Source organism: Labrus bergylta, chromosome 1, assembly GCF_963930695.1.
Source record: "Labrus bergylta chromosome 1, fLabBer1.1, whole genome shotgun sequence".
In the NCBI taxonomy this organism is placed as follows: Eukaryota; Metazoa; Chordata; class Actinopteri; order Labriformes; family Labridae; genus Labrus; species Labrus bergylta.
This window is the reverse complement of record NC_089195.1, coordinates 27354939-27370424: the sequence shown is the minus strand read 5'-3', so window position 1 is coordinate 27370424 and position 15486 is coordinate 27354939. Positions and strand designations below refer to the sequence as shown.

At 39.7% G+C, this 15486-nt stretch overlaps 1 protein-coding gene across 2 annotated transcripts in view; it reads left to right on the top strand.

Annotated features, from left to right (window-relative positions):
- The window catches only part of dlc1 (DLC1 Rho GTPase activating protein), an 84383-nt gene that overhangs the window by 27561 nt on the left and 41336 nt on the right, over nucleotides 1-15486 (top strand). Inside the window, exon 1 of one of the 2 annotated variants that reach the window (XM_020661263.3) lies at nucleotides 7913-8252. The exons of the other annotated variant lie outside the window; for it this stretch is intronic. Coding sequence (XP_020516919.2) covers nucleotides 8123-8252 — 130 coding nt within the window. The 5' untranslated portion in view covers nucleotides 7913-8122. Of the gene's footprint in view, nucleotides 1-7912; nucleotides 8253-15486 lie in introns of those variants that run through there. 2 annotated transcript variants of the gene reach the window in all.

Below are 15486 nucleotides of genomic sequence, written 5' to 3'. Positions count from 1 at the left end.
TGAAAACTTGACTTGAAGACGGACATGTGTGAATAAGCAACTCAGTAAGATTTCAGGGGCAGACTGTCCAGAAATGTTCTGAACATATTAAGTAGGGCCTGACCGATATGGGATTTTTGGGGCCAGTATAAGGGAGAGAAAAAAATTCTGATACCGATCCATGCATCGACATCTTTATTAGATCTATCTTCCATCCAACAAAAGCCTTTATTGACCAGAGTAACAACAATGAACTGAAAAACGAATTTAAAAATAAATGAACAGTTAAGTTAAATAAATACATAATACACCTAAATTGAATAAACCAGTTATATCGGCCCTTTATTGGAGATAAAATTAGCTGATTCCGAAAGTCATGTGATATGCTAATATTGGTCGATATTATCAGCCGGTCCATTGATCGGTCGGGCTCTAATTTTTAGGAGTGCATTTGTGAAAACAGCTTGTTTATTGTGTACTTCAAACCCAGTTACAGATTGTTGAACTCATCCAGCTGCACACAACTCTGCTTTTGCACAAGCTACGTGCAGTGATTGACATGAACACCTCATCCTTCCTACTTCTGAATGTTGACAGCTAAATGTGTAACATGTTCACTTCCCATTTGGTTCCCCAATCAGTGTCGGAGCTTGTCAACACAGTACTACACACCCCACAACACCACAGAGATTCCTGTGTCTAAGAATGGTCTATTTTCTCCCTTACTGTAGCTGAAGTTAGAGGCAACATGTTGTACCTTCCTGGCCTAAATATAAACCAGTGGGAATATATAAACAGAACACAATGATGGGCATTCAACCAATAACAGGGTTCAAGCCTGACCTTTTACCTGGACTTACAGCCTCGCAGTCGGCAACCTAGGCTGTAGGTGGAGGAAGGGAAAAAAAAAAAACTGAGGAAAGAGGAAACGTTTTAGCACCCTCAGTGGAGTCGTGGAAGGGGAGGGGCACCTGGACTTCAGGGACTTGGTAGTTCCTGTGAATGACTTGTCTCATCGTTTCTGTCTGTCTGGCGCTCCTGTTGGTTTCCTTCTCTCTGTTATCGCTTGTATACTCAAGTTCCTCCTTTCTCAGAACTCCAGTGACAAATCCATGTTTCTGGTATTTGGGGCTAATTTTAAAGGCAGCTTTGTTTTTACTGTTACATAATAGTTACCCCTGACCTGTGGGGGATCCCAGTATTTCTCATCATTGTATGACACATCTGAACAGTCTTCTTTGTTGTCGCATTTGACTGTTTTATGTATTCTTTAGTTTCAGCCTGTTTAGTTTACCACCTTGTAACTCTGGTTTGAAAGATGCACTGTAAGTTATTAGAGCATTATCTGATTGACCGTTTCTTGCCTTTCAAAAAACAGAAACAATTTATGACCAGATAATTTTTTTTTTAATGAATTTACATTCACAGTTTTATATCAATGATATATTAAGATTAACCCATTACTCTATAATGGTTCCTTTTTGGGGTTGCTTACATTTAGACATGCAAGATGCAAAATGCGTAAACACACACACACACACACACACACACACACACACACACACACACACACACACACACACACACACACACACACACTCACACACAGATTTTTAATGGCCATGATTGTTTGACAACAAACACAATGTTTGTCATGACGTCATACTATTCCTCAGCACTATAAAATCTCCTGATATTGTTGACTATTGACTATATTGTTGAAAAATTTGAAGCCCCTTGAAATAAAAATGACACACTGTAAACCGTCTTCCACTTAACTGTTAAATAACCATTTATTTGTTTATAATACCCTTTATTACCAAGTTATGAATCTATAATCCTTTAGGGCAGTAGGAGAAGTTTAAGTAGCGATATAGATATGATATTTAATATTGCATGAAGTAAAAAGCTGTGTATAAGACAGTATTTGCCCACCTGCACTTCTTAGTTTATCTTAAAAATGCAAAACAGAAATGTAAAAGCTGTTATAGTGTAACCAGGCTAACTTTTCCCCTGGCTTGCAGCTGATTGTCTGCTGACACTAAAACCACATTTAGTGGGACAATCATTTTAATATTCTCATCTAACTTTTACGTTAAGGAACACACATCATTTCTTGAATAACGTCCTCCTCAAACTTTTCCAAACATCTAATCTGATGTCATTATGTTGTTCTGTCATGTGACTTTATTCGTCTGGCAAACAACAAACAAAGTCCTTTTTGAACAGATGGTGACGGAGAATCCCCGATCATGCTCAGATCTTGTGATCCAGTTTTAAGGTTCGAACAGAGCACATGTCCAATCCTCGAAGCAGGCCAATTTCCATGCTCAATTCCACTTATTTCAGAGAACATCAGGATAACAATAATTAGCATTTACATTGAATGATGTGCTCATGTTATTTATGACCAGCGCAAATGCCCCTTCAAGACATCTCTCACATCTGAGAAGGTGCTTTGATAAATGTAACCTGGAGCTAAGTTTAAAAAGAAAAAAAGCTAATGACTGATGGCTCTGTTTCTGTTTCGTGTTCCGGCTCTTTTATTGAGTCTGCCTGATCCCACTTTGTCTGCCCCCCCCCCCCCTTTCATACCCAGTACAGGAGCTGCTGTGTGAATGTGTGTGTGCAAGGTCACATTCTTGGCCTCCCCCGTCAATCTACACGGACCTCAACCCCCCCCCCCCCCCCCCCCCACAAGCAGCCCCTCCTCACCCCTCCCATTTGACACACTCTCTTCTCGGTTTCCTGTGTGGAGTCTGGTACCGTACTGTAACATGCTGGAGTTCATTCCATTTATATTTCACACTTCTTACTCAACTGTGTGTACATTCAAAGGTGCGATCTCTTCCCCTTTAAGGCAACTAATTCTACATTTCTAATGATTGACATACCTTATATTTCAAATGGAATAAGGCAATGTTTGTGAAAGGTAAATGTTGTATGCATTGTTTTGTTGAGGTCTTTCCACAGACTTTATTTTGAATCCTTTGAATAAACTTATTTCTCATCTTATCATGTCGTCATTTTACTGTAATCAGAAAGCTTTTGTGATAGTCTTAAGATTTTTTCTATGGAACTCCATCTGTGCTGAAGTACTCTGAGCAGGAAACCATGGCATTAAGGGGAATTTACAACAGGAAGTCAGCTTGCTAAACTCCCAGAGTTACATCAACAGAAGTCTCCCCTCTTCTAAAGAAAGAACATTTTACAGAGGTACAGTCATTTTTCCTATTTTAGCTCCAGTTTTTAGTAGACTGGTACGTGTTGCGTCACCTTTTGTGCATGAAAATATCTGGCATTCCCTTTTTTTTTTTGTAAGAAAATAGGCCATTGTGCTCTTTCTATATGGAACCTGGTGGATGAGTAACTGTAGATAGTAAACTGTAAAGTGTTATATGGTATATGAATTCAGCTTCAGTGGAATATGGATTAGACAGAAATTCAGTAGAAATAAACACAGAGGAATATTCTCATTTTCCTATGAGATCATTTTAATAAGCTGTCAGAGTCCTACTACTTCAATGCAGCATTAAGAAATCTTATTTTTTTAAGAACCATTTTGTAATGCCACATTTTTACAAATTCTCTTTTTCTACTTTGTAAGTGCAGAAATATAGAATGGTTTCGATCTGGATCAGGAAGACAAAGAAAGCATAACGATAACTTTGAAGGAAAATGCAGCTCAGAAGCTGATTGGGTTTTCACATGTGATCCGTTTGTTCAGTTACGTACCAAACATTCTATACTTGTAAACTTGCAAATCATATTCATACAGAAGAAAAATAAAGATGAAAGGGGACGATACAACTGACTGTCAAATGTCAACAGAAAACATTGGTGCCCTTATCACATAATCAATCGAACAAGTAAACAGCTAGAAATGTGAAAGCACACTCATTTAACCATCATGAGAAGTGGTTGTAAACTAAAAAAGGAGATAAGCTGAGTGAAATAATAACAGGCGTAACACATGTTTTAGCTCATGGTTTGGTAGAATCACCATTATGTTAAGGTTAGGGAGGGTTCTGGTTAAAAATAAACTTAAACTGCACACCCGCTATAAGCTACATGTACATTCCTCACCCAGACCTCCACGCATTGTTTTCTGTCTCTGCCTGTGAGGGACAAAGTTATTCATAGCTGCAGAAGTGAATGTTGGCACAGGAAGTATATTAAGTAAATTATGTTGTGGGGATTCCCTAACTGTAGAATCCTAACAAGTATTCTGTAGAGTCGTCCTATATAGAAGAACTTGGGATGTTTGGCTGGAGAGCTTTGGAATGAAACATAGTGTTGTCCAAGAAAAATAGTAGAATGGTCCCTCTCGATGTGATTATCATGTAACGGGTTTATTAGTGACATGAAATCGTGCTTCATCTGAAATGATCCTGCAACAACCTTCATCCTAAACCAGAGGATTGTAAATCTCCCAGTGTGGCTGGGGTGAGATGCCCATGTTGTCCCCAGGCTAATGAATCAGGCCTTGCTCAGCAGGCTCTGTCTCTCTCTGGCTGCTTTATTTCCCTCGTCTGGGTGTCAGGTGAGAGATCGTCTAGAACATGCAGAAAGGCTGCGATGCAGACAGTCTGTATAAACTCTATATGGGTGTATATTACATGTTTTGTTATCTTACGGTGTCTGGTTTTCTGATATCTTTCTGTAAAGATTAGTTACAGGCCTTGAATGAACCGGTGTACACACACACACACACACACACATTGCCAAGTTATCAGATTGTCCAAAAAGTAGGGCAGAAATACATAGTGAGGGAGTGAATGTTTGATATTAGAGTTAGACCCAGAGCAGATGGTCACATCAAAGGGACTCGCACACAATTACAGTTGGGCACACCCCGCCATACATGCTTTAACATACTGACACATTTTTGGCCATGCAATAAGGAATCGCATAGTGCATTGTTTTACGCAGACTATTTGATGATTGACTCTCACAAACTGTTTACATTCACTGTTTGAAGTCCTCCCAGAAACACCTCCTCAGTCTCCATTTCTAGGTCAGTATGTTGGCAGGTGACTCTCTCCCGACGTAGATGAAGGTGCACACCTCTGGCACGCTGCAAATCTGTTTTACAGAACAGGCATTTGGCAAGACTTTCTTTCCTGAAGAATGAGTACTCCATTGTTTCACCCAGTTTACACCATCCTCTCCACCCTTCAGGATATTTTCCATCATATCCAGGTTACAGTCTTCGTCTTGCTCCCTTATCACAGGTATACCAGAGACGGAGAGTACACTGGCATGTATTTGTGACAAGAGTACTGACCTAGATGGTCTGCAGTTGTGTGTCTAATGGGACAGATCACAAGCGTGCCTGAAAACCGTAATTTGATTCAGATGTCACGAGAGCTTAGCAGGTGTGAGAGGGAGGATAGTAAAAACGTGAAACTTTTATCGGGTGTTTGTTTTCCTGGAGCTCGTCCAAATCCTCTTTTACGACGCCGTTTAAGAGGTCATTTCACAATTGCAGAAAGGCAGACTAAAGGGGTGTGAAGAAAAAAAGCAAAAACGCGGGAATCCAGCCTTATCAGTAAACCACGGGAGACCATAAAATCAATTGGGCGCGATGAGCACAATGCTATCAGCAGGCTGCAATAAGCAGATGTACATTACCTCCACATGCTGGAGCAATCGGCATGACTGACTTTCTTAAGTGTGAAATGTAATGGAGGCACTCTGGACAGCACTTACTGCACTCAGCTACAGGAACATACAAATAGCACACTCAGGTAAAGACTAACTTGCATTTAACACACATCTATATATAAGTATTAATTGTGTAAAAAGGGTCACAATCATACTGTATTGTACTATTCTAAAGTTTAAAACTGTGACATGGTTAGCCAGCAGTTACAAGTTTACACCAATGCTTACATTTATTTTACAACCAGTGAAACTTAAGTATAATGTTCATTTTTCGTTTTGCTCTGATTGGGTGTGACAACTCAACTCAACAAAAATGTAAACCTTCTTATAGCTTCAAAATAATTTACTTTGTTTGCTCGGTAGACACTGTATCTGAATCTGAGCAGGTTGGTGTTGAGAAGGTGGCATACGATGGTTATATGAGTGCTGTTTTTCAGATGACTTATCTTAGAGCAACAACACTGAATCAAAACAGTGAAGAAGTAGGCTGTCACACCAAAACCATGTGCTTAAGGATTATTTAAAAAACAAAAAAGTGTATAGCTGAGGAGAACTAGAGTGTAGTTATCTATTTGGTTTATCACCTCAGGCTTCCTTTTCACATTACACACAGTAATTAGACCCTTTGCTGACATGAAAACATTGATAATTCAAGCTTGCAGAAAGTAGGTACCATTAAGAATATGTATCGCTCAACATCAAGTATTCATGTTTCTTACTGTCTGTTGTTTAGCCCGAAAAAACAGAAACAGAAATATTGGACACATCTATGATATCAAAGTTAAAAGACTCGTTTAAGCCAAAAAATTGAGTTAAAATAAACCTGAATTACAAGTAGAAAACCCTTGCCTCATTTACTGGTATGGACCATTTCCAAACTGTATGGGTGTGGAAAATTACATTTTGACTGACATTGATGTGGCTTTGCATACTATATAACAATGGCGCCTGTGACAGTAAGCCCTAAAAAGTACGTTTTAGGCATCTCAGTTAGCCCTGCCAATGGAAAAGATTCATTTAAATTGGTCACTGAATGGTGAGTTAAAAATGCTATGCTAATCATCCCATAGCTAGCAGTTAGCATGCAATGTTCGCTATTATGCTTCTGCAATGCAAAATGATGAATCTAATTGGTGACTTGTACAGTTATGTTAGAGAGCCTGATTTAAATACTTTATAGATGTCTTCAATTATGTATATGAACCTTAAGTTATTAGTTAGATGCCGATTGTATTTCTGAGTTCCCAGGGGCTCCAAAAGAAGAAGATAACGAACACACTCCACTCGTTTTGCACTTCGAATACGACCGATCTGCTTATAATTATTCCCTGTCGCTGATGACTAAGTTTCTTCACAGACCTCTTAAGAGTTCATGATGAATAAAATATTAATTAGAGGGTTTCAAGTAATGGATTCCTTTGACTTGTGTCTATCTCAGCTGTGTCAGTCTTTATTTTCACACATTTAACAGAGCATTCCTATTCCTCAATAGTTAATGGTATTTACTTGTGCTTGTGTGAGGGCATTTGAATGTGCGTACCTAGCATAATGCATTCACACTAAAGTGATGTCATGTGTTGGAGCGTTTCTCATGGCTGAATGGCTGATGAAAAGTTATTATTGGCTGTGGGGAATAACTGCAGGCTTTCTGTGGTGCAGGAGGAGGGTAGTGGGAGCAGTTGACTCCTGCAGTCGTCTTTTCACTCTCTTCATCTCAATGTCCTTTTGGGTGACACATACTGCATGAGTCCTTACGTACTTTCACGAGGAATAATGTCATTCTCATTCTCTAATCTGTCCTGGGTGACTTCATCATCTCACTTCCTATCGATTGGTTTCACTTCTGCAATGTCTTGTGCTGTGTTGACAAGGACAGGTGGATAGGTTGCTTTGGCATTGGGTTATGTAACTGGCGTGTGATGCTCTCTGTGTCTAGACAGGGTGAGGCAGTGGGTAAACAGAGTGGAAGAGAGGAGGAAAGTGACAGAGAAGAGAGGCAAAAAAAAGATGGAAGATGAAAAATAATAGCAAGAGAGAGGTGGTAACTGATTCTTAACCACTCAGAAATTCACAGAGAGTGCAGGAGCTCGTGTTATAAAGCACTTACTCACACTTATGCACAAAAGTGCTCACAGAGACACAAGCACACACATACAGTACACACACACCCACACACACACACTGGCAGAATAGAATATGAGAGCATTGCAGCACTGGCTGGATGTGTCCCAGCAGTTACTGCACTGATGCTCGTTGCAGCAGATGGGAGTGTGCGGTCCAGGCAGGAACAGAGTGGGATAGAGAAGTAGGATGAAATAAATCAAGTGCAGAGGATAGAAAAGGGAAACTAGTCATAGAGATATGGTGTATGCTTAACTGTAGTAGCAGTGGAAAGGAGTGGGACTGACGACGCACGATAATCTATCAGATCAGGAACAGGTGTGGAGAGGACGTAGGAGTAGATTCTTGTCGGTGGATGCTTGTCAGCATGTCTCGCTCTATGAGGCTGCTGCTGCTGCAGAGGTCGTTCAGTGACCACATCAGGACCTCCACCACCAAAGCACGAGACATACTAAGCAAGACAGCACGGGAGAGTCACCTAGCAGGTGAGTGACAAAGGTTAAGACTGATACACTATAGTTGTGTGCATGTGTACAGTTCAGGTACCTGTTTGTATGCCTGTGTGTGGCGTATGTTGTTTTGGAGCATTTTCTTTTACCTCTAGACTGAAATTTGATGACATGATGCGAAACTGCGTATTCCTTTTCTTAGAGAGAATACAGGATTCTCTGCAAAGCTTCTGCCATGTGTCTGACAAACGGATGAATAGGCAGCATTTAATGGATGTGGGATGATGCTGCAGAAAAACTAGAGAAAAACAGACACTGACTACTTCATGTTTGTAGCACGGTTTCTGATCTGGTTTTTGCTTGGGTAGTGTTATATTTACAATTGTCTCTTTACTTGTTTTGGTGGATGTTAATGTATACTGATTCATTTCTCTGGACAGAAATCTGAGTGACACTATGTGTAGCGTTTTCTTCCCTCTAACCTGCCACCCAAAGTTGCTTGAAAATCGGGTTTGGCCCGCATGTATAACTAATGAGCTGGTTTTGCACACTCCTTGGACTGAGTGCGTTAGAATCCAACTCCCTGGCTAGCTTGCTTTTAAATAATACAGACTGTCCTCCATCATGTAAGAGCAGCTGCAAAGAGAATGGATTGAACGTGGCGGCTCGTGTAAATGTTAGCTGCAGATGGCTGATATCATCTACTGGCCCCTTCAAAGTGCTTTCAAAAGAGGTGCGCCGTTGACAACGTTTGGACGCATCATGTTTGAAAATCTCGACATATCCCAAGTCAGTGCAGGTGCTGGTGTGATGCTGTTCAAAGGAGGTTACCACATTTTCCCACTGAACCCAGAGGTCAGTGCCCTGTGGCCTCACCTCTCTATTGAAGTAGTGAGCACCAGGTGATAAATATCAACCTACAAACAGTGTCCAGGATGTTTCAGGCTGTTGCCAAATAGCTCACTGTCCCAGATGAAAGAGTTGAAAAAGTGGGTCAAGGAATTATGACAGGATCTAATTACAGCTTTGACATGGCACTAATTCCCCTTCCTTTCATTTGCTCTTCACTAGTCTTCAAGATGTATGCAGATTGTGCTAGCTCTGACAGGAAATGCATGTGTAATTGAACCATTATGACTGAGTGAATTTACGCATTAGTGTTTTTGACCTCACAGTGCAGAAACGCGTTACTTAGGAGAGGCAAATAAATCTTCAAAAGCTTTTAATATAGATGTTTCCTTAGAGTGTGAATCCAAATCAAATTGGCCTGATTCCATATTCTTTAACCTGTGATTATGATTATAACTTACATTTTTTACACTATTTGAGATTCCTACATTACAAATAATTAATATGGCATCTTCTTCTGATGTCACGTTTGTGTTTAAAAGCTAAAGAGCTTGTTTCTACAGATGGCACTATTTGCGCTGCGCCCATTTCCAATGCAAAGTCAATGTGGTTCAGCGTTTTCAGCACTGAGCGTCCAGAGCAAAAAGACAACCTTAAGCGTCAGCGGGGTTTTTTTTTTTGTCGCTACGCTTACAGAGCTCTCAGTTGAAAGCTGTTCATGCTTGTGAACAATTTTGCGCTCATCAATGTCACTTCTCCCTCACCAGCCAATCAATATCAGGAAGGGGCGGAAATTCTGACATCAGTTTTGTCAACAACAAAAGCTATTCTGACTCTTTCCAAGTGTACAATTTCAGGTCTAGAACTGCTGCTCATGCCAGGACACGATTCCTTTACATTGTTTTTATGTTTTCTTGGCAATATTTAATTGGATGAAGGACAATATTAAACACATTGAGCTATTAAAACCGACCTTAAAGTCATGACCGAGGGAAGCAGAAGTTACATAGCTGATAGGAAATGGCTGAATGCTAATCTAAGCTGTTCTCTATTGGTAGCTAATGTTGTGTCAAATATTGTTAGAACTTCAAATATTGCTTGATGTACCTTTATATTTTTACCAACAATGGTCTTATAGTTCAATCAGTAAAATGATTATGATTGGTAGATACGTTACATATTCATGACCTATAACATGAAACACAGCAGTTCAACATTTGAACATTTGAGCTTTCCATCAGCAAATTGTCAGAGAAAAATGGCAGTCATGTGAATATGGTCAGTCATTATCTGGCCCTTAGATATTCCAGACTGACTTTTCTGGTGCATAACTACCACGGAAAGATAAACCAGGACTTGATATTTATTGATTATAACATATGGAGATAATACTATTGCTGTATCTGACCCTCTATTACTCGAGTTCATTCACTAACATTACTAAGGGCATGCTCTCAAGGACTGCGTGTCAGTTCTGTGCAGCATCACGCATCCTGAAACCCAATCACCTTGTTGACATTTCCCACCCTTGTCATGCCTATGATCACATCGCATTTTTAAGCATGTTTACAGCTGAAAGGGGAAATTATGTCCCCGAGAACACTGAGTGTATCCACTGACAAAAACCAGCTGTCACAAACAATCTTTGTGCACTTTGGCAATGGGAGACATAATCAAAAAGATCCCTGCTGTGTCAGGCTTTTGTCCTTGTAGGCCCTTAAATCAACGCCCTCTTCAGTTCAGAGCTCCTTTTGGTGTTTAAGGTGTATGAATGGAAACTTTAAGGGGCCAAGGCTTCAAGCATGTTTTTTCTTAACACTTCCTTTAGGCTATAGATATGAAATTCCAACAAAACAGACACAGATACTGTATGTCTGAGACTGAGTACAGTTTGGACTTCCAGCCTATTCATCAGCATGTGAATAATGGTTTAGAGGAATTCAGATTACCCTACAAAAAAGCCTTTAGACTTGACTCATTCTATGGTATTACCACTAAATTCAAAAAAATCACACGTTGGTTTTTATATGAGCCTGAAGAAAACAAAGTTTGGAATGAGTGGCATGCTTTCTGCCCCTGAAATGGTTTAAAGAGGTCGAAGGGCATCTAAAATCAGAGCTGATAGCAAGAAAGAAAGAGGGCAATGACATAGTCTGTCATCAGACCTGCCTGCAAAATATTTCCTTTAGTCCGTCCACTAAATCGCAGTTAAATTTATCAAGTTTACTGACAAACAGATTTGAAATAAACCCTTTGACTAGAGTTGTCGATTTTAGGACGAAGATAAAGAGTTGCCTATCCCATAATTTTCTAGTTTTGGGTCAATTGAATACATATATTATCTCTGCCATAAGTCTGAACTACCAAGACTGAACAGAGATTCAATTGAAAACATTTCTGTTTGTTGAGTTAACAAAATTGAGACAAAATAGTACAGTGCATCAAAAAAATAAAAAATCATTTTGACTGTTTCACTTCATTCTCTTATCCCCTAAACCTTGAGGTTAGAGGAACTCGTAGGTGCATATATGTTTGAAGTGAATTGATCATTATTATTATTTATTTATTTTTGGTTTACCTTTAATAGACAGGACAGTTGATAGAGTAGGAAATCGTAATGAGAGAGTGGGGAATAAAGTGGGATTGGAGCCACAGGTCGGACTTGAACCCAGGCGTCCCAGTTGGAGGATAATCTGTGGAAAGCAAGAGATTTGTGTTGATTACAGGAACAGCACTACGATGTGTTGGGTCACATTTATAATGGCGTGCCTTTCCAGTAGGATGGTGTCATAATATAATCATGGATTGACAGATGGCGGATATTTCTTCCACCACTTTAGAGTATTACCTACTCATTGTGCCTGTCATGACACTACAAGGCTAATACTATTGCATAATCATCACAGGTTGGTCAATAAACCATTGTCACTAAGAAATGTTCCCAGCATTTGGATTTGTGCTTCACTCTGCTACGCTGTTATGCTCTGGTTTAATTTCAGGAATGTAAAATGGGTGTGAACATGCATTCAGCTGCTGCAATCATGTCATGTTTCACCAACATTCACATGAATTCAGATACTGTATTTTCAGTCGCTTCCATGAAGAATTAACACAGCAACCATGACAATGATAAGAACAACTCCTGCTGACGTCAGCTTTTAATCCAATCACAGGTTTTATCTAGAGATTCATCTTTTGATAGTTTGGCTGTTTTTTTGTTAGTCTGGACTTGAACACAAACTTGAAGCAGTCCCTCCTTTAAAAAGCATTCTTTACCTGCCATGACATCCCAACCCTCCCCTTGACTGAAGTATAATGAGATAACTTAAGTTGTGATTGGGCGCTATATAAATAGAAATGTACTGCTTGATTGATTGAAGTTTGGCATCTACTGGACAAAACCATCAGCCCACTGAATAACCAACTGAAAACGTCATCCACTAATTGTCTATTTGCAATCAAAGTGTTTTTGGTTTCTTCCAACATGTGTTTCAAGCTTTGATAGATCTTATAAGCTCTCACACATCATTTCGACACTTGGTTTCCACATTGTGATGTCAAAGTGAGCAATTAAGACCATAACTCTCCAGTAAATGTTTGAGGGATTAAAGTAGGCCGTTTGAATGTAACCCACTGGAAAATATCACCATCCCAACAAAGCCTTGTGTAGAGCCCTCTTTAATTCATCTACTGATCCAGTCAAATAAAATAAAAGACCAGTGGATTGATTAATGGAAATATATTTGTCACCTTGAAGTTCTACTGTTTGAGTTGGATTTTGGTCTTCGTGACCCCTCTTGTGCATGAATGTGTTATTGTTAAGAGGCAAACCAGGCTTTTGTACGGGGCTTAAGAGTGGGCCAGTGGGAGGTCCATGGACATGTTCCGGTCTGCTCAAGCCCTGCTTACTGTTAAACCACACAGATGTCCTGAGTTCTATTGTGGCCCTACAGGACTCTACAGGGTCCCTGCAGGGCCATTTCACGCCTCAAGGATGCCTAAAGAGGAAGTCAGAAAGGGCACACTGCTGTGACATCAGCAGAAGTCTCTTTGAATGGAAACGCGACAGGCGGCCATGTAACAAATTAGCTTCAATGAGATACTTTCAGGCTCAAGAGTGGACCGAGCAATTAAAGTTTCATCAGGGGTTTATTTTGGAAACATGCCAAACACAAATTTAAAATGTGTTTTTCTTCTGCATATCAACAAGATTAGAAACGTTTTAACTGCTGGGATCAAACTACATAATAAGAGACATGACTATCTTTGAACACACATTTGTGCCTTGCTGTTGTGTTGAACACAGCTTTAACACATTGTCTTCAGCTGGTTTTTGGTTTGACGCATATGCATTTGCGGTCTTAGCGACAATCAGAGTGTTTTTGGTTTCTTCTTACATTTGTTTCAAGCTTTGATAGATCTTGTAGGTTCTCACACAACATATCTGCTAATTAAAAACAGGCGTTTTGTATCTACATTGTGATGTCAAAGGGAGCACTTCAGACCACAACCCTCCAGTAATAGTTCAAATCTTTTCTTGGTGTCTCTCATTTCCCCACAACAGATCTGTTTACGATGACTTGTCATGTGGTCTTTCCAGTGGCGTTGTTTAACCGCTCATTCTGTAGAGCAGCTTTTGATGTTTCTTCCTGGCAACAGTTCCCCCGGTTCGCACATCACGTTTCAGTATGCCTTCACATTTAGGTCAAGCTGTTCAATTTGTGCGACTATAAATAGTACCTCCTGATTATTTTATCAAGGCATACGAACCGCTCAACTGTCTTCTTCTGTGCCTTCATCCCATCGCAGTCATGAGGATGTGAAAAAGTAGGCCAAGAACAGTGTTTCCTGTCATCTCTTGTTTGTGCCTGCGATTTTATTCAAACCCATGTGAGTCCCATGAGAGAAGCGTGCCACACTTAAACCACTGAAAGAGTCGTCAAAACAGTGTGTGAGTGTGAGTGCATGCCTAAAAGCATGCACAGACTCTTATACTGCAGGACTCTTTGTACATGTTCACTGTAAGATTACATTCAAGCTCGACCAGACCTGACGATGGGAAACATGCCAAAGACATACTGAATGTACTCTCACTTCCCCAGCTTCTGTCCTTTCCTCTCTCTGTTCTTTTTTCTTTTTTTTTCAGCTCTTGACTACAAAAACAAATCAGTCCTACTGGAAGCAAGCTTTTCAAATAGCTTGTGGCCAAATATAAGACTACTTACACATGTGAAATGTCAGATTCTCACATTATTACAGCTCATTATTGCCTTGAGAAAAATGTCTTTACCTGTACCAACTTAAAGTGGACCTACTATCATTTTCTGGAGCTTCCCCTTTTTGTTGTCTTTGACATTGAGCAACCCAGTAGCTAATACTATTCCACTGATAGTACAAGTGAAAGTGAATTATTGACTTAAGGAATAATGTTGGGTTCATAACAGTGCACCACCTGTCTGACTCTCAGTAGATTTTGGATCTGTTTGTGTGTGACTTGAATCTTTTATAATAGTCACATCAACTTTGATTCACCTGGTATCTGTTATAAATGAACCAGTGGTAAGTAATATGCATTGTTCTCATTGGACATGGTATAACCAAGACCTTCCACAACTTCTACTGTAATTAACTGTAAAGATTATTAAGCAGTCTTTACATTGCTTGCTGTCTTTCTACCATGTTTTAGCAAAACAATACTATTTTTTGGCTCAGTGATATTACATTTTTCTTGCATCTAAACCACTGTTCATGGTGTTTTAAATGAACATTATTCTTTCTTCACTAGTTCTTCTTAATGTAGAAAACATAGTAAGGATATGGACTGTGATAACTTTTGCTAACGTCCGCACGTGTTAGTGAACCATAACATCTTCCTCTTCAATACTTTGTCTATTTATTTCTGACTGGTAGTCCTGCTGCTGCTGTTGTAGTATAGCTGACTGGTAGTCACTTAAATTTGTGTGTAAGGGTGAACACTTTTGAGATATTTATGATTGAATTAGAGTCCTTCAACACTGTTCCTGTTCACTGATTTAAAGCCCCCTTGTTTCTGGCCCTGTGCACTCACAAGGCCGCTTGTTTGGAACACTCTGGAATGTTTTGCTAAACCCGGTGACTCCGACAAGCTCACACCAAACTTGTTTACTTTGCTTGTTCTACCTCGCGCTCCCTCGCCTTCGGTCTTTTCTCACTTTCTGTTTTTAACACTTTAACTCACTCATAATGTTTGACTCAGAAAGCAGCTCTGTAGCTTGTAGCAATAAAGTGCTGTTGACCATCTTGTAGCTCCTGGTTCTAGCCTGAAACACATACCAATCAGTTATTATTCTTTGAAAAGATTTTTATCTTATTATAAATCATGAAAGACACCAAGAAGATCTAAGTCTTTATAAGCATCTATTTGCAGCCTTAGTCTGCTGAT